Here is a 19,237-nt window from a genome sequence, read left to right as displayed (position 1 = left end):
GCTTGGCTCCGAGAACCCAGCTCTTTAAAAACCTGCATGTCTAGCTTGGCCCTGAGAGAGCCTTTTTTAAAAAACCAATTCAAGTTCTCCAGCCCTGGTCTTTGGGTCACCTCCTTATCCCCTCTGCTTGGCTTCCCCCTCTGCCATCACAAACCTTCCTACTGTATTCCTCTTGCAGCTCCGCAAGTCCAGCCGAGACTGGGAGGCTCCCAGCCCGAAGCAGGTGAGTGGGCTTTGGAAACAGCAAAGGGGAACATCTCCTGTCAGGCTGGCAGGATCTGGCAAAACAGGACAGGGGGGGTCCGCCTGAGCCATGCCTTGCAAAATGGCCTCTGAACAACCCGCCCTCTTTTCGGTCCAGGATGACGGGACCTGGAAGCCGCTGGAAAACTGGTGTGACCAGCTCTTCTCTAACGTGGTCCCCATGCTGCTAAGGGACAAGGAAGAGGAGCCTGAGGGGAGGCAGCTCTTCGATCTGGACTGCTTCCTCTCAGACATCTCCGACACCCTCTTCACCATGACCCAGGCCCCCTGTCCTCCTCAGCCATTAGCGGAAGAAGGTAGGTCTGGACAGTCACCTGGGGTAGATGTACTTCATTGTGCATGGAACCTGCTGTGCCCCCATTCAGGAATGAGCCAGGAGGTCTGTTTAACTCAGCTTTCCAGCTGTGGCAACCCAATTGCCTCTGGGAAGCTCATGGCATCAGAGCAAGATCCCCAAAAAGAGATGACGTGTATATCTGAACAACATCCAGTGGCAATGAGTCTCGCAGGGAAATGAGAAGACAGGTTCTTCTGCTCCCACCCTTCTCTTTCAGTAGAAGAAAACAAGATTCATCAAGTAGAATCTCCCTTAAGAGTCATATATGGGAGGTGTTCTTGAACCTGGATCTTGCTCTTTGACTGCAGACCAACACGGCTATCCACCTGAAACTAGACCTTGATCTGTGATGGTTAAATGGTTCTGTTCTGGGAGGCAGCAGGGAGAGGACTAGATGACCTTTGGGAGCCATCCAGCTGCCACTGCCTGGGCCTTCACCTATAAAAAGTTCTGCAGCATAGTTTTACTCCATTCACATTTGATGTAAGTGGGCAAAGAATATTAGCAATTAGATGCTGGGGTCACACCCAGAGGCTGCTGCTGGAAACAGATGCTAGCCAATATGGCCCAGCAGTGATGTTATTAAGATGGCTATAACTAGGACTGCTAAATAGAACTTCCATGCCAAGAGGCAGTCTACCTCTGCTTACACATTGCCAGGGATAAACAGGAAATAGGTCATTGCCTCTTTGCTTTTCATGTGAGTTTCCCAGAGAAGCATCTGGCTAGGAAGTGGGGTGTTGGGATTACCAGACTTTTGTCTGATCGAGCAAGAGAATGACGTTAGAAGTTTATATATGTTGACAATGGAAATAAGGTTATGCAAAGCCTCTTTGGACAACCTTATATCTGAGCTACAGCATAGTCCACAGGCCTCTCTTCCCTGTATGCCCACATGGAGTCATGCTTCAAGGGTCCTGCTAAACACTTTGGGAGCTGAGTGATTCCCTGCCAACTGAAATCTGAAACAGCAGTCGTGATGCTCTGGTCTTGCAAAGGTAATCTTGCCTGGACCTTATAATGTTTGGGAAACCTCAGCTGATTCATGTTTTACAAAGTCCTCAATGTCGCCAGATTATGATATGGAACTTCTGTAGCTGGATCTAATTTCCAGGTGTGCAGGGACACTCTTTAGATTGAAACATTTGTCCACAAGGAGGAAAGACTAAACCCCCATACTATTTTCCTTATCTGAAAGGGTTCTGGGGAGTGGGTGCTTGCCTTGTTGGGAAAACTTATGTGTAGCCATCAATAGATACATGTTTTCTCAATAGGGGACAAACAGCAGCTCCCTGGGGGCAGTTTCCAGTTGAGAAAATGGTGCAGAGGGGAAGGCTCAAGCCATATTTCAGTCCAGACTTGCACATGCCTGGAAATTAAATTCTAGACATGGAACTCCAGGTGCACATCTGATCCAAAATCAGGCCTTTGTCATGTGTGAATGGGCACAACTATGAGTCTCTCTACACGAGACATCTGACTCGTGAAGAACACATGTCAGGAGATGCAATGCTAGCCTGGAAGGGTAGTTTTAAAAGATAGAGCTGGCAGCAGGGCAAAGGCTTTGCTAGGCACTGGAGCTGTGTGAAGGGACTGCGAAATGCCGGAAGGAAAACTTCAGCCCATTATAAGTACCTCTCCAGGTCCAAGCCCAGCTCTGGAAGGCAGCACATTTCCATTCCTTGCTGCCCCCCTGTTGCAATCCCATACAGTTTTAGACTGGAAAGGTGAAATTGACAGAGCCTTTGGGAAGGCGAAGATCAAATTAGCAAACCTTCTGAGGTGCATTCTCTGCTGGCTCTGTCTTTTTAAACTATGCTTCCCAGCTAACATTGCCTCTCTCTACACTTGACGAACACCTGCCGAAGCATCTCGTGAAGAGAGACTCAAAGCCAATGTTTTTGTACGAATTTAGGAACGCCTGGCCTGATTGACATCAAAGTCGATTTCTTGAATTTCAGAGAGGCTAGGAGCCAGCAGCTCCTACTCTGAGTAATAATTCTGGAGTAGCAAGGGGAATTTCTCTGGGTTGGGGCAACAATCCCCCACCCCTTCTCCCCCAACTGAACTCTCTCTTGATTTTTCTCTTTCTTCAGCCTACATTGGCAATGCTGACATGATCCAGCCAGACCTGGCCCCGCTACAGCCAAATCTTGATGATTTCATGGAGATCTCTGGTAGGAACTGCCTGTTACGACGTCATTGGGGGTGGGGGTGGGGAATGAATGTAATAAGTGGGTGAGAAGAGAAGAGAAATGGGGAAAGGTGAGCCCCGGTATGGGGTAGTGGTTAAAGAGTCAGATCTGGGAAACTTGGGTTTAAAGCTTTACACTACCTTATGCTTGTGGATTGGGGAAATCACACTGTCTCAGCCTAACCTACCTCACAGGGATGTTGTGAGGACGGTATGGGTGGAGAGGAGCCATGCCTGAAAGCCTTTATACATATACAGGTTGAGTAGGGTATAGCAAGCATTAACCTCACATCAAGGACAGGCTTTCCACAATCCGACCTGCTTCCTCCAAACAAAATACTATGGTCTTCTGAATGTGAGTTATCGGAGTATCTTGCAACCTGTTCTGGCCAGATCAGGCCTGGCAGGAGAGAGCAGGAAGTGCCGAGGGACAGCCGGTCTGAGCTTCTGCGTGAAGTCTGGCCCTCCTGGCTCCTTCCTTTCACAAACAGAAGCCACAATTTTCCAGGCTGCCTCAGTGGATCTAAACGCAGCTTGAACAGTGATGCAGAAAATGACTGCATCTGTATTTTGGGGGGTGTTTGCGGGGAGAAGAGTTGAACGCTTCATAGTGGAGGTGCACTCTTGATAGCCTTGGTTCGCCATCCAATTTACAGCACGTCTACACTACAAACTGAAACCGGTTTCAAACCTGTTTTAAATGTCCTGGCTCTCAGGCCAGGTTTCCTAGAAAATGTTGCAGAAAACCCCCTTGCAGAAATCCAAGTTACGCGGCTCCTTGCGGTGACGGGGGGGAGCTACAAAAATTAAACTGGTTTCAATACATAACGTAGAGATGTCCTGTAAAAGTCCAAAATCAGGTTAAGAACATAAGAGCCCTTCCAGGTCAGACCAGCGGTCCATATAGTCCAGCATCTTGTTTCACACAGTGGCCAACCAATTATTCTGGCGAGTTAACAGGGCATAGAGGCTAAATGTTGCTCTAGGATTCAGAGGCTGACTGCCACTGAATGTGGAGGGTCCCTTTAGTCACCATAACTAGCAGCATGAAAGACCTATTCTCCATGTATCTATCTAATCCCCTTTTAAAGATGTCTATAATCACTAGTTGTGTAATACGCATTTCTTTTGTCAGTCCTTATTCTACCGCCAATCATCTTCACTGGATTCCTTCAAGTTCTAGTATTGTGGGAGAGGGATGGGGAAATACTTTTTGTCCACTCGCTTTACCCCATGCATAATTTTGTAAACTTCTATTTTGTTCTCGCCCCCTTCGATGTCTCTTTTCTAAACTGAAAGTCCCAGACTCTCCCGTCTTTCCTCGCAGATAAGGTGCTCTAACACCTTAATCATCTTGGTTGCTTTCTTCTGTACTTTTTCTAGCTCTGCAACACGTCCTTTTTGAGATATGGCAACCTGGGCCGTTTCCACACTACTCACCTTCATCTGGAACGCTGCGAAACGCCGCAAAAAACATGGAAGATAGCGTTTTCTTGCGTGAATTTTGTGCCGCATCGTGCAAAACTTGCGCGAGAAGATGCTATCTTCCGCGGTTTTTTTGCGACATTCCACAGCGTTCCGGATGAAGGTGAGTAGTGTGGAAACGTCCCAGACCTGCACAGTATTCCAAGTACTAGTTTCTGCTTGAAAGCTTGAACTAACCAATATAAAAACAGAAATGTATTAAGTTCTTGAAATGAATGAAATCCTGCCCTCAAGTCATAGTTGATTTATGGCGACCCCTGGTGGGATATTCATGGCAAGGTACTAACGGAGACGATTTGCCATTGCCTGCTTCTGCAACCCTGGTCTTTGTTGGAGGTCTCCCAGCTAAGCCAACCCTGCTTAGCTTCTGAGATCTGACGAGATCAGGCTCTTCTGGGCTATTCAGGTCAGATCACAGACTATCCAAAAACTGACAGCAACAGAGAGAGGTTCAAATTCTGCTCTGTGTCTGAATGGTAAGGCAAGGAGACCTGAACATTTTAACTGTCACTTTCCCCCATCCAATGGGTCTGAGAAAGAGACAGGACCATAAAGATGTGAAAGAGGGCAAAGTCAGAATTGCCAACTGCTTGGTAAAAAAGAGAAAAAAGCCCTGTCCCTTTAGGCTTAATGGAATATTATTTACCCGGTGATGTTGTTTATCTCCATGCCGTGAAAACCATTCCATTTCTACCCATTAGACTTCTACTAAAGGGGCAGGATATTTTTCTCCAGGCATGTTGGCAACCCTTGGCAAAGTGGAGTCCAACCCCTTTGCTGCGGTTCCCCAAATATAGCTCCAGTTACAGGAATGTGAAACTGAACTGTGGGGCTAGACAGAGAGGAAGGAAAACTCTGCCCAAGAAAGGGGAAATTTCTCGGGAGGATTGACTAGGGGTTAAGAAGAAGGCAAGGGGGGTTGAGGTGGCTGTGCAGTGGCCAGTGGCTCTCATCTCTGACCTCTTGGGCCAGATGCAATGGTGTTTGGCCACTGTTCTATAGAACAGAAAAGGGATGAAGTGGATTTCTGGCTCAAGTTGAAAATTGCTTTATATGGAATAGTTGTCCTTGAACGATCCAGTTACAACTTGCAACTAAGCTGTTTCAAGCAAAAAGAAAAAGTGGTTCCCTTATGGGTCAAAACAGGATTCTATTTGTAATCTACTGTGTAACGAGTGAATGCAGAACTGGGAATGGTTGTTATTAGAGACGAATTTACATTGTGAAAGAAGGCGTGTCTTGTGTGTACACGGGGAGCCATGACCCAGTTGAAGAAATCTGAGCATTTCAAGTTTTTAATTTGCATATGAGTGAAAACAGTTGTTCTAAAGAAGAAAGTGTTTGTTTTTCAATTTCAGATTATACTTGCATATGTTGTTGCAGATACCATAAGAAGAGGCTTTCTTTCCTTTGTGAGTGAGAGTGGGGAATGCCTCTTCTTCAGTGCTGCCTATTGTGACATATGATTGCATTATTAAGAAAATGTTTGTTTTTCGATTTCAGATTATACCTGCATATATTGTTGCAGATACTAAGAAGAGGCTTTCCCTCCTTTGTATGAGAGAATGGGAATGCCTCTTCTCAAATGTATCCACATGCAGTGTCATGCAGTGTTAAAGTGCTTAAAGATTTCCCTTCTTTTGTAAAACAGTGTTTGCTGTGACACTATAGCATCATTATGCAGTGTGTATGGTGTCATTGTTCTTTGTGAGAGAGAACGGGAATGCCTCTTCTCAGGAGTTACAATTCATAATTAGCAATATTTAAAAGAATGAAAACTTACATTGCATGATTAATTGGTAGCATCTTCTTAACAGAGCACATTTTTTAAAAATCAATTAATTTGATTGGCCCTGGTTGCACAGTCCAGAAAGACAATAAACTTTTCCTGGAATGAATGTGAAGTGATGATGGGGGAAGGAAAATGTCAACTACCTTATTAAGGTCTGTAGATTGGATGCTGTTTATAGTTTCTGGAACGGAGCCAGTAAAAAAAGATGACAACTGCAGTATGCAGCTGAGGTTGTGGAGTCTGGCTTTTGGTAAGACAGACCAAATACTCTCTATTTTTGTTTCCGTTTGTATTTGTTGATATTTTGTCAACGGTTTCATTTCTCCACTTTTCGCTTTCTGTTTTCTGGCGCAGAGTGGTAAGCTGCAGTACTGCAGCCCAAGCTGCGCTCACGACCTGAGTTCGATCCTGGCGGAAGCCGGGTTCAGGTAGCCGACTCAAGGTTGACTCAGCCTTTCATCCTCCCGAGGTCGGTAAAATGAGTACCCAGTTTCCTGGGGGTAAAGTGTAGATGACTGGGGAAGGCCATGGCAAACCACCCCGTAAAAAGTCTGCCAAGAAAACGTCATGATGCGACATCCCCCATGGGTCAGTAATGACTCGGTGCTTGCACAGGGGACTACCTTCACCTTTATCCTCTATATGTAATGTATATGGTATTTCTGCATACAATGTACATCATTAGTTCATTTCATTTATGTATCCCAAATGATGCTGATTTTAACAGTGCTCAAATAATGTTGAAAAAGGCACATATTTTATTTTTTATTATGTCAGTTCTACCCCTCCTCTTCCAAAACTGCTTGAGGCAACTTACAAAAGAATATAGTAAAAAAATAAATGAAATCCTAGCCAATAAAACTTTTCTAAGACTCTGGCCTGGATGGCCCAGGCTATCCCAATCTTGTTAAATCTCAGAAGCTAAGCAGGGTCTGCCCAGGTCAGTATTTGGATGGGAGACCACCAAGGAAGTCAGGGTACCTACACAGAAGCAGGCACACAACATCTGCTTGTCTCTTACCTGTGAGGTCACCATAAGTCAACTACAACTTGATGGCACTTTGTGCACACACAACAATAAAACTATCAATATAATAAAACTATCGACATTTAAAACCATCAACGTAAAGCCAGCAGCATAAAATCACCATGAAGATAAAAGCAGGAATGTTATGGAGAAGACTCCATGCGAGGAACTAGAAGGTGGCATGAAATTAAAGATTCTGGAGCTCAGTTCACACAAAAGGGAAGCGCAATCCAAATGAGGATTGGGGAGCTGAAACAGCAGAAATCAGAACTTCAAAATCACCTTGTGCTCCTAGGTCTGTCTGTGTTCCTTCTAAGGTGATCTTTTCTCCTTTTAAATTTTTTTCAGTTCAGAATACCTTTACTGACGTAATGTGAACGAAGCTTTGGGTTAGAGGCCAAGTCTCCAAATCTTTCCCCTCTGTTGTGTGCTACGGAGGGCTACAAATGTCTCAGAAATCCCCCCTTCTTTCTTCCTTCTGGGCGTTTCTTTGGCCCTCTGAGAGAGCGCTGACAGGAGGAGGGAGGTCCGAGGCAGGAGTAAGACCAGCCCCATGGAGGTCGCTGTAACGACAAGGTGGTGGTGGCAGTAAGGTCAGCACCTCTGTCCTCAATGAGATTGCAGGCCTCTCTGCCTGTCAGTCACGGGGCAGAGCCCCTGGCAAATGAGGAACCAACCCTGACAGGCCGGAGCAGAGAGGAACATGAGGCATATGGAGGAGTCCTGATGGCAGGACCACGGCAACCCCAAGGGATGGTGACTGAATACCGCTGGTCCACTGCAGCAGGTAGGAGAAGGGGTTGCTGGGTCTGCAGGGGTGAGGGAGATGACATCGCTCCTTGCTTGGCTCCCTGCCTGGATATCCTTCTCTCTAATTATGGATGTTAAGGAGGCTGGTGGTGGAGGGCAATGCTCTCAGGATGACACTGCTTCTCATAATAACCCTGTAAGGTAGGCCAGGCTGGGGACAGGGGGGGAATATCACCTGGCGCACTTTACAGCAGAGCCGGGCTTTGAACGCAGCTCTTCTCATGTCCGGCTGCAACACAAAACACTACGTGCTTCTTAAACTGGACACTGCAACTGTTTCTCGGCGTTAAGGGTCCCACAGTGGTATTTCACGGGTAGAACGGAGCTTCGCCTTGCTGCGTTTGGGCTGCTGTGAAGGCAGGGAGGTGCAGAAGAAGTTTCGGGGGGGGGTTGGTGGGCAGCCTGAGAAGCAGCACCATTCACCTGTCCAGCTTCCATGCAAAGAGATGACCCACCCCGCACTGCTCTCCTTCATACATTGTCCTAAGCAGATCACACTTCCGGCTTCTTTAGTATTGGGGCTCAGGTGCAGGGCTAGCTCTGCACTCCCTCTGTCCACACCATCTTCTGTTGCCCATCCTCAGCTGCCAGCTCGTAGCAATTGTTCAAAGGAGCCGCAACTCTCCACTATGAAAACGACGGTGCCAAATTCTCAAGCAGCTGCTATTGCTGGGCACACGTTAGCAGATACCTTTTTTTCTTTACTAATACACTGTCATGCTATTGAAAGCTTGGCCTGTGGATTCCTGCACATCAAGGCGGCAAACAACACAAAGGGAGGCAAAGTCATTTCCCCCCTCCCAGGTCCTTTGGCAACCTTGGGTCAAGCTAGAAGTGGCAACTTACCCTTGAATGGCAAGTGAACAGACTCGCATGTATTCCTCCCTGTTCACTTGCACTCCACTTACGCTCTACTCAATCGAGTGGAGCGCAAGTGAACAAGGAGGAATACATGCGAGTCTGTTCACTTGCCATTCAAGTGTAAGTCGCCACTTCTAGCTTGGCCCCTTGTCTAAGAGCTGGGTCCAGGTATTGCAAGGGATTTGGGCGAGGCACAACCTACCCAGCTCCCTTTTGTTTTTCTCCCTGCCAATCGATTGCTGGAATACCCTTGGAGAAATTAGCTGCATGTGATGCTGCTGCCTTGCTTGAAACTGTGGATTAGGAATGTAGGACTATAAATATGTTATCCTGGCAATTTCTCAGTTGGATAGTACTGGCCACAGGGGATGTGGCATGGCGGGTTTCTGGGGCAACTAAGCAAAATCCAAGTTCTTGCTGTGTGCAGAAGCCAAAACCACCACCTCTGTGCTTAGCTTTACGCTTGTTTTCAAATTCACTGCTACCATGCCCTGTTGTATCTGATTTTCATTGAACATCCTAACGGCGGATCATATTGTATTTTGCTCAGTGAATGTCCTAGCTGTTGATTATATTGTATTTATTTGCAGTGTGTAATCTGCCTTGGATCTCAGTGAAAAAGACAGATAATAAATAAAATTTATTATTATTAGTCCCAGATTCCCACTGAGAGTGGGCTCTTCTGAGATGAGTTTTGGGCCAGCAAGCGGGCTTGTTAGCTAGCAAACTGTGGTGGGGTATGTATTCCGAGTCCTGTTGTATCGATGAGCAAGCCATTGCCCCCTCCCTCCAACTTCTGCCATGCAGGTAATCATGGTGATTGTTTTATTTAAAATGCACATAACATCCATACAGCATCACTAAGGTGCTTTGCAGAGAAGCATGAGCACAAAAGGGAGATTCCTTCCATGTCAGAAACGTACAACTGAAAATCCAAGCTTGCACGGGGAAAGGCTAGAATGACAGCGGCTAAACAGCAGCAAAGGACACTGATGTTCTGGGTTTTGTTTCTGTTTGAGGGAGATGAGTGTGAGTCTCTCTACACGAGACATCTGACACGTGAAGAACACATGTCGAGAGATGTAATGGTAGCCGGGAAGGGTAGTTTAAAAAGACAGAGCCGATGGCAGGGCAAAGGCTCTGTATGAAGGGGCTGTGAAATGCCAGAAGGGAAACTTCAGCCCATGATAAACTCTCCAGGTCCAAGCCCAGCTTTGGAAGGCAGCTGTAGCCCATTTCCATTCCTCACTGCCTTCTGGTTGCAATCCCACACAGTTCTAGACTGGAGAGGTGAAATTGACAAGAGTATCGACTGAGATGAAAATGAAATTAACAAACCCTCTGAGAAGCAATCTCCGCTGGCTCTGTCTTTTAAAACTACGCTTCCTGGCTAACATCGTGTCTTCCTACACCTGATGAACACGCACCGAGGCGTCTCGTGTAGAGAAACTCTGAAGCTTCAGGAAGAACTGTAATCCTAAACCTACAGCTTTTTTTCTGACTGCTGGGAATTCTGAACTGTGCTAGTGCCTTTCAGAGCATGAATCCAACAGTGGTTGTGATTCTGAATTAACTCATACTAACACCATTGTGTGCCCTATGAATAAAATGCACGTTTGCATGTCGTATTTATTTATTTGCATTTTTTATAGTTCACCTCTGGTAAGAGAGGGCCTTTCTATGTAGGAGACTGGTGTTTCTTTGCAAAGTTAGAATTCTCTGGAAAGCGGCAAAATGCGGAGATCCAACCTCGAGAGTTGTGTATATTTGCCAAGTGAGGGGATTCAGGAAGGCAGGAATGTTTATATATTCAGTCAATTAGGTTATAAAGTACAGTTTGGATCTGGCAGATTTACATTCATGTCCCAGTCTCAGGGCAAGGATTTTCTATTTGAGCTATCTTGAGCAAGTTTATTTATTTATTGAAATAGCTTTACTAAGCCTTTACTTCCAAGGCAGCTGAACAATCAATCATAAAGCCAAAGGGTAGAAAGGTAAAAATCAATAATAAGTATATGACACTGAGAAACCAAACAGGCAGAACAGTAGATCTAACACCGTGAAACAGAAACCAAGAAGGCAGAGATTATAATCCACCATCCCATTCATGTCTTGATCTGGCAAAAGGAAGGAGCCATCTGGATCTCTTGTGGTAGAGAGTTCCAAAGGCCGGGGACCACCATGAGAAAGCCCTCTTACCTGATCCACCAAATATCATGTGGTACACATAGGGTTGCTGAAAAATAAACGTATCGGTAAGTTCACATTTATCCTCACTACAACCCTGTGAGGAAGGTTGGGGAAAAGTGATGGCCCAGGGTAAGCCAGTCAGTTTCATGGCAAATGGAGATTTTTGAACTCAGGTCTTTCTTAATCTAGTCCAGTATACTGCAACACACCAGCCTAACTCCAAAGGGCTCAGGGTGTTGCTTGTAGATTTTATCCTGCATTTTGTCCTCGCTACATCCCTGGAAGAGAGTGGGCTGGAAGAGGGTAGTGGGCACAGAGTGAATAGAGCAATGCATAACTGAGTGGGAATTTGAACCTGGAACTCAAGTGTGACTCTCTGATCACAGTGCCACGATGATTCTCTTAAGATAGCCAGTTGCCATGCCATTTAAGGTCACTTTGATTTGAGCCCAGAAATGAACTGGCAGCTAATGAGGACAGCATAATCTTGGTATAACATGCTCAGAAAGGTGAGATTCAGTACACGTTAAGCTGCCATACTTATTCTTTATACTTAGTCTATCTAGGTCAGTATTGTCTACCAAGAATGGCAACAGCTCTCTGAGGTCCTAGGTAAAGAGGTCTTTCACATCACCTGCTACCTGGTCCTTTTACCTGGAGATGCCGGGGATTGAACCCGGGACCTTCTGCATGCCAATCAGATGATCTACTGCTCAACCGCAGCCCCTCCAAATGAAGAGAGCCAATCAGTTCTCGTTCTGGCTGCTGTGCTTTGCACCAGCCGCAGTTTCTTCTTTCACTGTAAACCTGTTTCACACTGGCTCTTTTTTTGTGACTTTCTTGCTAGGAGAGCTGATGGGGATTGAGAGGGCCTGGAATGTCTGGAATCCTGATGAACTTGCATTTCCTATAGGCCCTTGAAGAGTGTCATGACCGTTCAAATAGGCTTTAAGGTTTGCACTGTAGCAATTGCCCTATCACAGCCTCCACGGTGCTATCTGCAAAATGGGAACAGAGCAGTGATATAGATGCAAAATAGCAAAGAGTCCCGTAGCACCTTTAAGACTAACCAATTTTACTGTAGCATCAGTTGCTTTCAGCTGCATGATCTCACAGGTTGGTTGTGAAGATAAAATCGGGATGGCACAGCTACAGTAAAGTTGGTTAGTCTTAAAGGTGCTACTGGACTCTTTGCCATTTTGCTACTACAGACTAACACGGCTAACTGCTCTGGTGATATAGATGGGTTCTTACGTCCATGAGGCTGGTTTTTAGAGCTGCCTCCGTGGTGCTTTCAATCTACAGTCTTACAGTGCGGGAAACAGAGAGGGCTGGGAGAGAGAGACGCATGTAATAACCAAGAGAGTTATTTGAATCTCTTTTTCAAAAGGATCTTCCAACCTTGTCCTAGTATTGATGTGGAATTCTAAAACTAGAGAAACTGTTTAAATATTGAGTTTCTGAATTGATTGATTGTGGAGGTGAATGCATTCGTCCACATCTGTTCCTTTGTTGTTCTCAGAGGATATGTCTTAATTCTGACGTAACAGAATTAATTCTGGAACTGAATCAATATTTTTTTCTCCTTTTACAACTCCTTATACAGATTCTTTGCTAAAACACTGCAAAAAAGCAACTTTGATGCAGCCAAATATATTATTCTTTCTGTCTGTATGCTGTGGTTTTAAAAAAAAAACTACGCAAAAGAATTTGGATACATCTGCACATCATTGCAGCAAAATTTCCGTTTTGTTGTGTTTTATTATTTTGTGCATCCGGATTTGGGAGGGGGTTGCAAATGAACGGAGAGCACGCACTATGTGCTGTCTCATTTTTTTTATTTCTGAATTTTGTGCAGCAGAAAATCTCTAATGCAGTGGTTCCACTTCTGAAACAAGACTGGATGGTTTAGAACTCCCCAGAATCTGGGGAGAAGTTCAGATGGTGAGCGTTCCAGATCAGGAGGATTTCAGAAGCATCCCTAACCAATTGCCATGCTGACCAACTTACACCAGTGTGGCATAGTGGTTAAATTCTTAAACTCTGATCTGATAGACCCAGGTTAAAATCTCCATGATCCTAAAGCTTGTCAGGCCAGTGGCTTTCAGCTGCACGATCTCACAGGTTGGTTGTGAGATAAAATCGGGATGGTGCAGCCACAGTGGCCACCCTCATGTCCTTAAAGGAAGGGTGGGATCCAAATGAACTCGACAGATCATGCTTCACTTCCATGTGCTTCACAATTTCAGCGCCAAATGTATCTTAGGCAGCTTCCAGACTCAAATGATGCTCTGTGTAGTTTTCTTTGCTACTACAAATGTAGAGACATGTACGTTGGAGACAGAGCTTCCCTGCATGGGAAATTTCTGCATGCTTTCTGCCATCTTTTTTCCAGCTGTTCCTTTCTACATGTATTTCACACACCCACTCGGGGTTCCTGGGATGTGGTTGTCACAGCTGCTGTGGTGACTTACCAACTCTTGTGCGTTTTGCTCTTCTTACATGCACTTCAGAGCTATAGGTTCCGTTAAAGTTTGAAATAGATGAGCTGCGAAAGACTGTTCTAGTGTAGTGATACTCAGTGGTTCGGGAGCCACATGTGGCTCTTTGATGTACCAGTCGTGTCTCTTCTGAGCATTGTTCCCCAATGTGGCACCTCACCCATGTCTCAAGAAAACAAGTGAGGTCAACCCACTGGGGCTTCTGGATGGCAGTTGGGGCCCACCTTGAAACAACTACTGCCAGAGAAATGGGTGGTTGCCAGCTCTGGCTTGGGCTATCCCTGGAGCTTTGGAGAAGATGGAGTTCAGGGATCGGAGAAAGCTCAGGGGGGATGTGATGCCTTAGAATCTACCCTTCGATGCTGCCATTTCCTCCAGGAGAACTGATCTCTGTAATCTAGAGATCTGTTGCAATCAATCAATCAATCAATCAATCAATCAATCAATCAATCAATCAATCAATCAATCAATCAATCCCTTTATTGGCATAAAAGTAGTGATAATCTACAGTCAGAAATAGACACAAAAGTCTGATAAATAATAAAAACAAGAGCATAAATTCCAGGAGAGACCCCTTAAGACCGGTAACCCTAGGAATGGATAAGCTGTGAGCCTCTCTGCAGTGCAGGTCTCATGCCCAAGATGGAAGTAAATGTGGCTTTTTTAGTCAACAGTAATTGCAAACGTGGCTTGTGAGTGCCACTGGTGGTGGAGAGTGCCCTCAAGTCATAGCTGACTTATGGCAACCCCTGGTGGGGGGGTCATGGCAAGAGACCAACAGAGGTGGTTTGCCATTGCCTGCCTCTGCAACCCACTGGAGGTCTCCTATCCAATTACTAACCAAGGCCAACCCTGCTTAGCTTCTGGGATCAGATGAGATCAGGCTCACCCGGGCTATCCAGGTCAGGGCGTGAGCGCCACTGTTCTAGTGCTATATCGAAAGTGCTCTGGTGGCACGGCAGGGAGAAACGCTGGGGAAACGACACCTGCGAGGGGCTGAAAGCAGGAAGGTGGTGCCGATGGAGAACCTGTTGCAAAGAGGATAATGCGCAGTATTCCTTCCAGACAGTGGCCGTTTCCACACACGTTGAATAATGAGCTTTCAATGCACTTTAGTTATCCTTTAGAAGTGGATTTTGTATTTCACACACGAAAACCCAGTTCCAAATGATCACTAAAGAGCGTTGAAAGTGCATTATCCAACGTGTGTGGAAGCAGCCAGTGTGCTAATGCCCTGCGTCTGCTTTCTTTCCAGAAAGATTGGAGTAAAGCAGGTTTGGGAAAGTGTGTGTGTGTGGGGGGGGGTGAGGGCTGGAAACAGGTTGCTTACAGCATAACATCATGTTGAATCTCCAAAATGAAAAGGCTCCAGTTTGGGAGCTAAGGCAGCGAAAAACTTCGGTGTGGCAGTGGCCTCAAGTGGGGACCCTAATATGGGGGGGGGGAGTTGTGTGTGTGTGTGTGTGTGTGTGTGTGTGTGTGTAAAGAAGCTGTGGTGGCAGATTTGAATAAGTGGTGGGGGGGTGCAGGGATGGGGCAACATTGCAGAGGAGGGTGTCGTGTGTTTGGTGGGAAGCTGAAAGGGGGAAGTGGTCACGCTGTGTGTGTGGTGAGGGTGTATTGTATTGTGAAGTTGTTGGGGAGGGGAAAATGAGGGATTAAGGGTATTTCTGTGAACCTTGGGGTGGGGTAGGAAGTTGGGTGTATGCATTTGATGTATTGCATAAGTGGGTGTGCGTGAGCGCACATAAAGACTGCAGAGAAGGGGCAATATTTATGTAAGTGTGGACTAGAATGGTCTTTTTAAGTGCATCTTTTCCCAGTAGCCCCCAGGACAAATAGGAGTCAAGCTCATCAACTCCAGAAGAGTCTCTGTGTCCATCCACTGCAGGAAAATTAAGCATGCATTCAGAGACACCTTATAGACTAATCCAATTTACTCCAGCGTAAGCTTTTGTGAGTCAGTATTGAAGTGTATATGCATAACCATTACTTATACTTAGAGGTACAAAGAACACTTTGCAGCCAGCCTGAAGCAATCTTGCTGGTTTTGGCCTAATTGTCATGCATATGCTGGAGTTAGTCGCTCTCTCTTTCCAATCACATGGATGTCTAACACAACCATTCCAGTAACTTAGTCAAAGTTAATAACAAATATGTTCAGGAATTGTACCCGCCCATAGGAGCCAATCCTTCATTTGTAAGCCTTAAAAAAGACCCTGAAGAACTGTCTTGTGTTATTACTTCCATAGCTGGTCACTTGGAAGCAATCTTGAGTCGCCACAGGGGATTAGGCAACACACAAGCCTGCTCCGAAGGCACGTGTCACAAACGTATTGCTGAAGCCAAACGGGTCTTCTCTGTTGTGGGAAGACCAGAATCAAGAGAGAAATAAATGAGATTTTTGAATGCAGCCATGTCTTGGAATACAGACTCTGAATCTGTGCTACAAAATGATTTTAAGTAAAAAACTTCAAGCCCATGCATAACCCATTTCATAGGGTGGTTGTGACAACAAAGTGAAAAGAACAGGGGACAAATTAACTTTTTTCATAGAAATAATTACAAATGTAAAGGTAAAGGTGCAAGCACAGAGTCATTATTGACCCATGGGGGGGATGTTGCATCACGACGTTTTCTTGGCACGGGGTGGTTTGCCATTGCCTTCCCCAGTCATCCACACTTTACCCCCAGGAAACTGGGGACTCATTTTACCAACCTCGGAAGGATGGAAGGCTGAGTCAACCTTGAGCCGGCTACCTGAACCTGGCTTCCGCCGGGATCGAACTCAGGTCATGAGCGGAGCTTGGACTGCAGTACTGCCACTTACCACTCTGCGCCACAGGGCTCTTAATGTAGGCTCCATCTTTTGGGAGGGGGGGCCTGTACCATTACTCTGCTAGAGATGCGCGCAGTAGGTACTATCTGGGAAGAGGCATTCCCATTCCCCCAGAGGGTGCCTCTTCTCAGATGGTACCTGCTCTGACACAGGAGCATATTCTCGAAAAGCAAAAGGAAATGCTCTCTCCACCTGAACAATTGTTTTATTCACGCAAATGCATGCAGCTTCAACTGATTTCTTGCTAACTGTTAAGTTGTAAGGAAATTAAAACACTCTGAATGTCAACAAAAATGAGCAAAGGGATTGTACCAGCTTTGGATGGAAAAGAAACTTCAGAGAGGTTGCGGTTTACAAAATTTCCACTCGAGATTGAGGAAGCAAGCAGGGCTAATAATGAATATGTCCCTCTGAGCTGGAGTGAGCCCTAAAAATGCCAAGGCAGCGGTTTGGACTGTCTGATGCTGCGGAAGCAAGAGAGTTGCGTGGGAGGGACAGGAAGGGAGAGTGCGCCACGGCCAGGTCACGGGGCTCAGCTTCGGGAAGGCCATGGGATGTGGTTAGCCACAGGCTGCACGCAAGGCGAGAAGGAGAGGGAGGGGAGCCAGCAAAAAAATAATAAAAGCACATGCCACAGGGGGGCTGGACATGGGGGCGTGCTGCTAGGAAAGGAGTATGTTTGGCTGATTCTCAGAGTCGAGCAGAGTAGACTCAGCATCTCAGCTGCGAGTTAGTTTCTATTGGAAAATAGGTGTGGCTTAAGATTTGCACCTGCTAACTCCAGATGCATGAGAAGGTAGCTGTGGCAGTGAGAGAAGGCACTTGGCACATGTTCAGAGGTACTGTCACTTCTGCTTCGTGTTTGGTGGTTGAATACTGGAAACATTGGTGCGTCTGATGCAACTGTTTCACACTGAATTGCCAGTCCAGGTGGCCAAGGAGCGTATGTTCAGCTGAAAGCCCTCAGTCCCAACTAGGGTTGCCAACTCCAGGAAATCTTTGGAGATTTGGGGGATGGAGCCTGGGGAGAACAGAGTTTGGGAGGGGAGAGACTTCCATGGAGTAGAACGCCATGGAGCCATTTTCTCCAGGTGAACTGATCTCTGTCATCTGGAGATCAGTTGTAATTTGGAAGATATCCAGATCCCACCTGGAGGTTGGCAACCCTAGCCCTGGCTTTCTTGTGAATCAGCTTCTCTAATGCCTATACTTGGAGAGCCAGCATGGTGTAACGGTTAGAGTGTCATACTAGGGCAGGGGAGAACTGGGTTCAAATCCCTGGTCTGCCATGGAAGCTTGCTGGGTGACCTTGGGGTGGTTATACTCGCAGTCAAACCTACTTCACAAGGTTGGCGTTAGAACAGCGTGGAGTAAGGGAGAATTATGTAGTAATCTGCTTAGGGAGAAAAGCAGGGAATAAATAAATGAAATAAACGCTGCCTGTGTATAAAGGCACACTTAAGTGTACCCATAAAACATGAAGAGGATCTGAAGGCCAAACAAGAACCTGGTTAGCTACTTAACTGAGGAGAGGGGCACACGGTGAACGTACTCAGAAACATTTTTTTCAATTCCTGTAAATGTGTCTTCAATGGACAGAGCCTCCAGGTCTTCAGTTGTGGTATGCATGGAGGCAGAGCTTAGCTCCAGTACCTCTTCTCAGACCATTAAACTCTCTTCCAAGCTCTGACAGGTCTATGAAGAAGCTAAGCTGAGATTCAGGAAGACTATGTTGCAAATTTTGGGTGGGCCGCTCCTGAATGTGGCAATGCTCCCCCTCTCCCTCTAAAGCACCCCACCCTGCTGTGGTCAGGGCCCCACGATGTTTAGGGCTGGGCTTTTGTGGCCCAAGGGTGGGTCTTGACCCGTGACTGCTTCTGTGTGGCAGAAACTCCTATTTCACAATTGCAGCTGTTTTCTCTGCTGCTTTGAACCGCAGGCGGTCCAAACCAGTCCTTGGCTAAGTAGAAGCAGGGAAGATCTGAGCAGCATCAGTGGCCGGGAGGAAGTTCTACTTGTGGGGCTCAGCCCAACCCAGTGGGTGATATAGGAGGTTGCAAAGGGTAGCAGAGGTCAGAAGGTGCCAGGCTAATTGGAGGAAACCCTGGAATAGAGAGTACAGTTCCCCAGGATCTTTGATTGACAAGATCCGGAGAAGGAAGATGTATCCCAGCTCTACAGTTTCCTTCTTGCACAAAGCAAGAAGTTTCCACTCACAAAGCAGGGAAAAGTGTTGACACAATTGCAGTGGTGGTGGTGGGGAAATTTAATTTCCTTGCAGGGCAGCGAAAAACACACACCACCCTTTTTAAAAAAAAATGTATTTAAACTTTATTAACCAATACAAATTACATAATACAATCAGGGCTTTTTTTCAGGGGGAACGTGGGGGAACGGAGCTCCAGCACCTCTTGAAAATACTCGGCAATAGTGCTTGAAAATAATATGATTTCAAAGAATCCCGTGTGTTGCTTCCTCATTTCCCTCTTGAGAGATCCGCCACCTCTTTTCCTGGAAAAAAACACCCTGAATACAATCATAACCTAATTAAGTCCAGAGTGTTTTAAACAACAGACCGACAGTTTAAATGTTGATTATAAAACCAATAATTGTTCTGTCTATTATATGTGAAAGAAGTGTTAAGGAGAATAAAGGATTTACATATTTAAAACTGTTAGATATAAATTTACAGAAGGTTGAACACCACCCTCGAGCCAAGCCTACATTTCTGTTTTCAGACAGATTTGTCGTGTCTAAAATGAAAAATCATATCAATTTGTGGCTGCCCTAGACTGGATTGCTTAGAAAACAGGTCAGCCAGGGTTCTTTCCAGAACTCCAAAATTGCTTGAAAGGAGCAGTAGAGAGGACATGGTTATGAAAAGGATGAGCTTTGGATGTCGGAGACCTAAAATGAAAACCCTTGCCCAGCTCCTAA

The 19,237-nt window shown here is 45.9% G+C and overlaps 1 protein-coding gene across 2 annotated transcripts in view; it reads left to right on the top strand.

Annotated features, from left to right (window-relative positions):
• MLXIPL (MLX interacting protein like) overlaps window positions 1–19,237 on the top strand; it is a 58,487-nt gene that overhangs the window by 25,590 nt on the left and 13,660 nt on the right. For both annotated transcript variants that reach the window (XM_055001926.1, XM_055001925.1), the window contains exons 5-7: window positions 179–223; window positions 362–560; window positions 2,698–2,778. In XM_055001926.1, coding sequence (XP_054857901.1) covers window positions 179–223; window positions 362–560; window positions 2,698–2,778 — 325 coding nt within the window. The remainder of the gene's footprint in view (window positions 1–178; window positions 224–361; window positions 561–2,697; window positions 2,779–19,237) is intronic.

Source organism: Eublepharis macularius, chromosome 17 (assembly GCF_028583425.1).
Source record: "Eublepharis macularius isolate TG4126 chromosome 17, MPM_Emac_v1.0, whole genome shotgun sequence".
NCBI classification, from domain to species: domain Eukaryota; kingdom Metazoa; phylum Chordata; class Lepidosauria; order Squamata; family Eublepharidae; genus Eublepharis; species Eublepharis macularius.
This window is presented reverse-complemented; position numbering and strand designations above follow the sequence as displayed.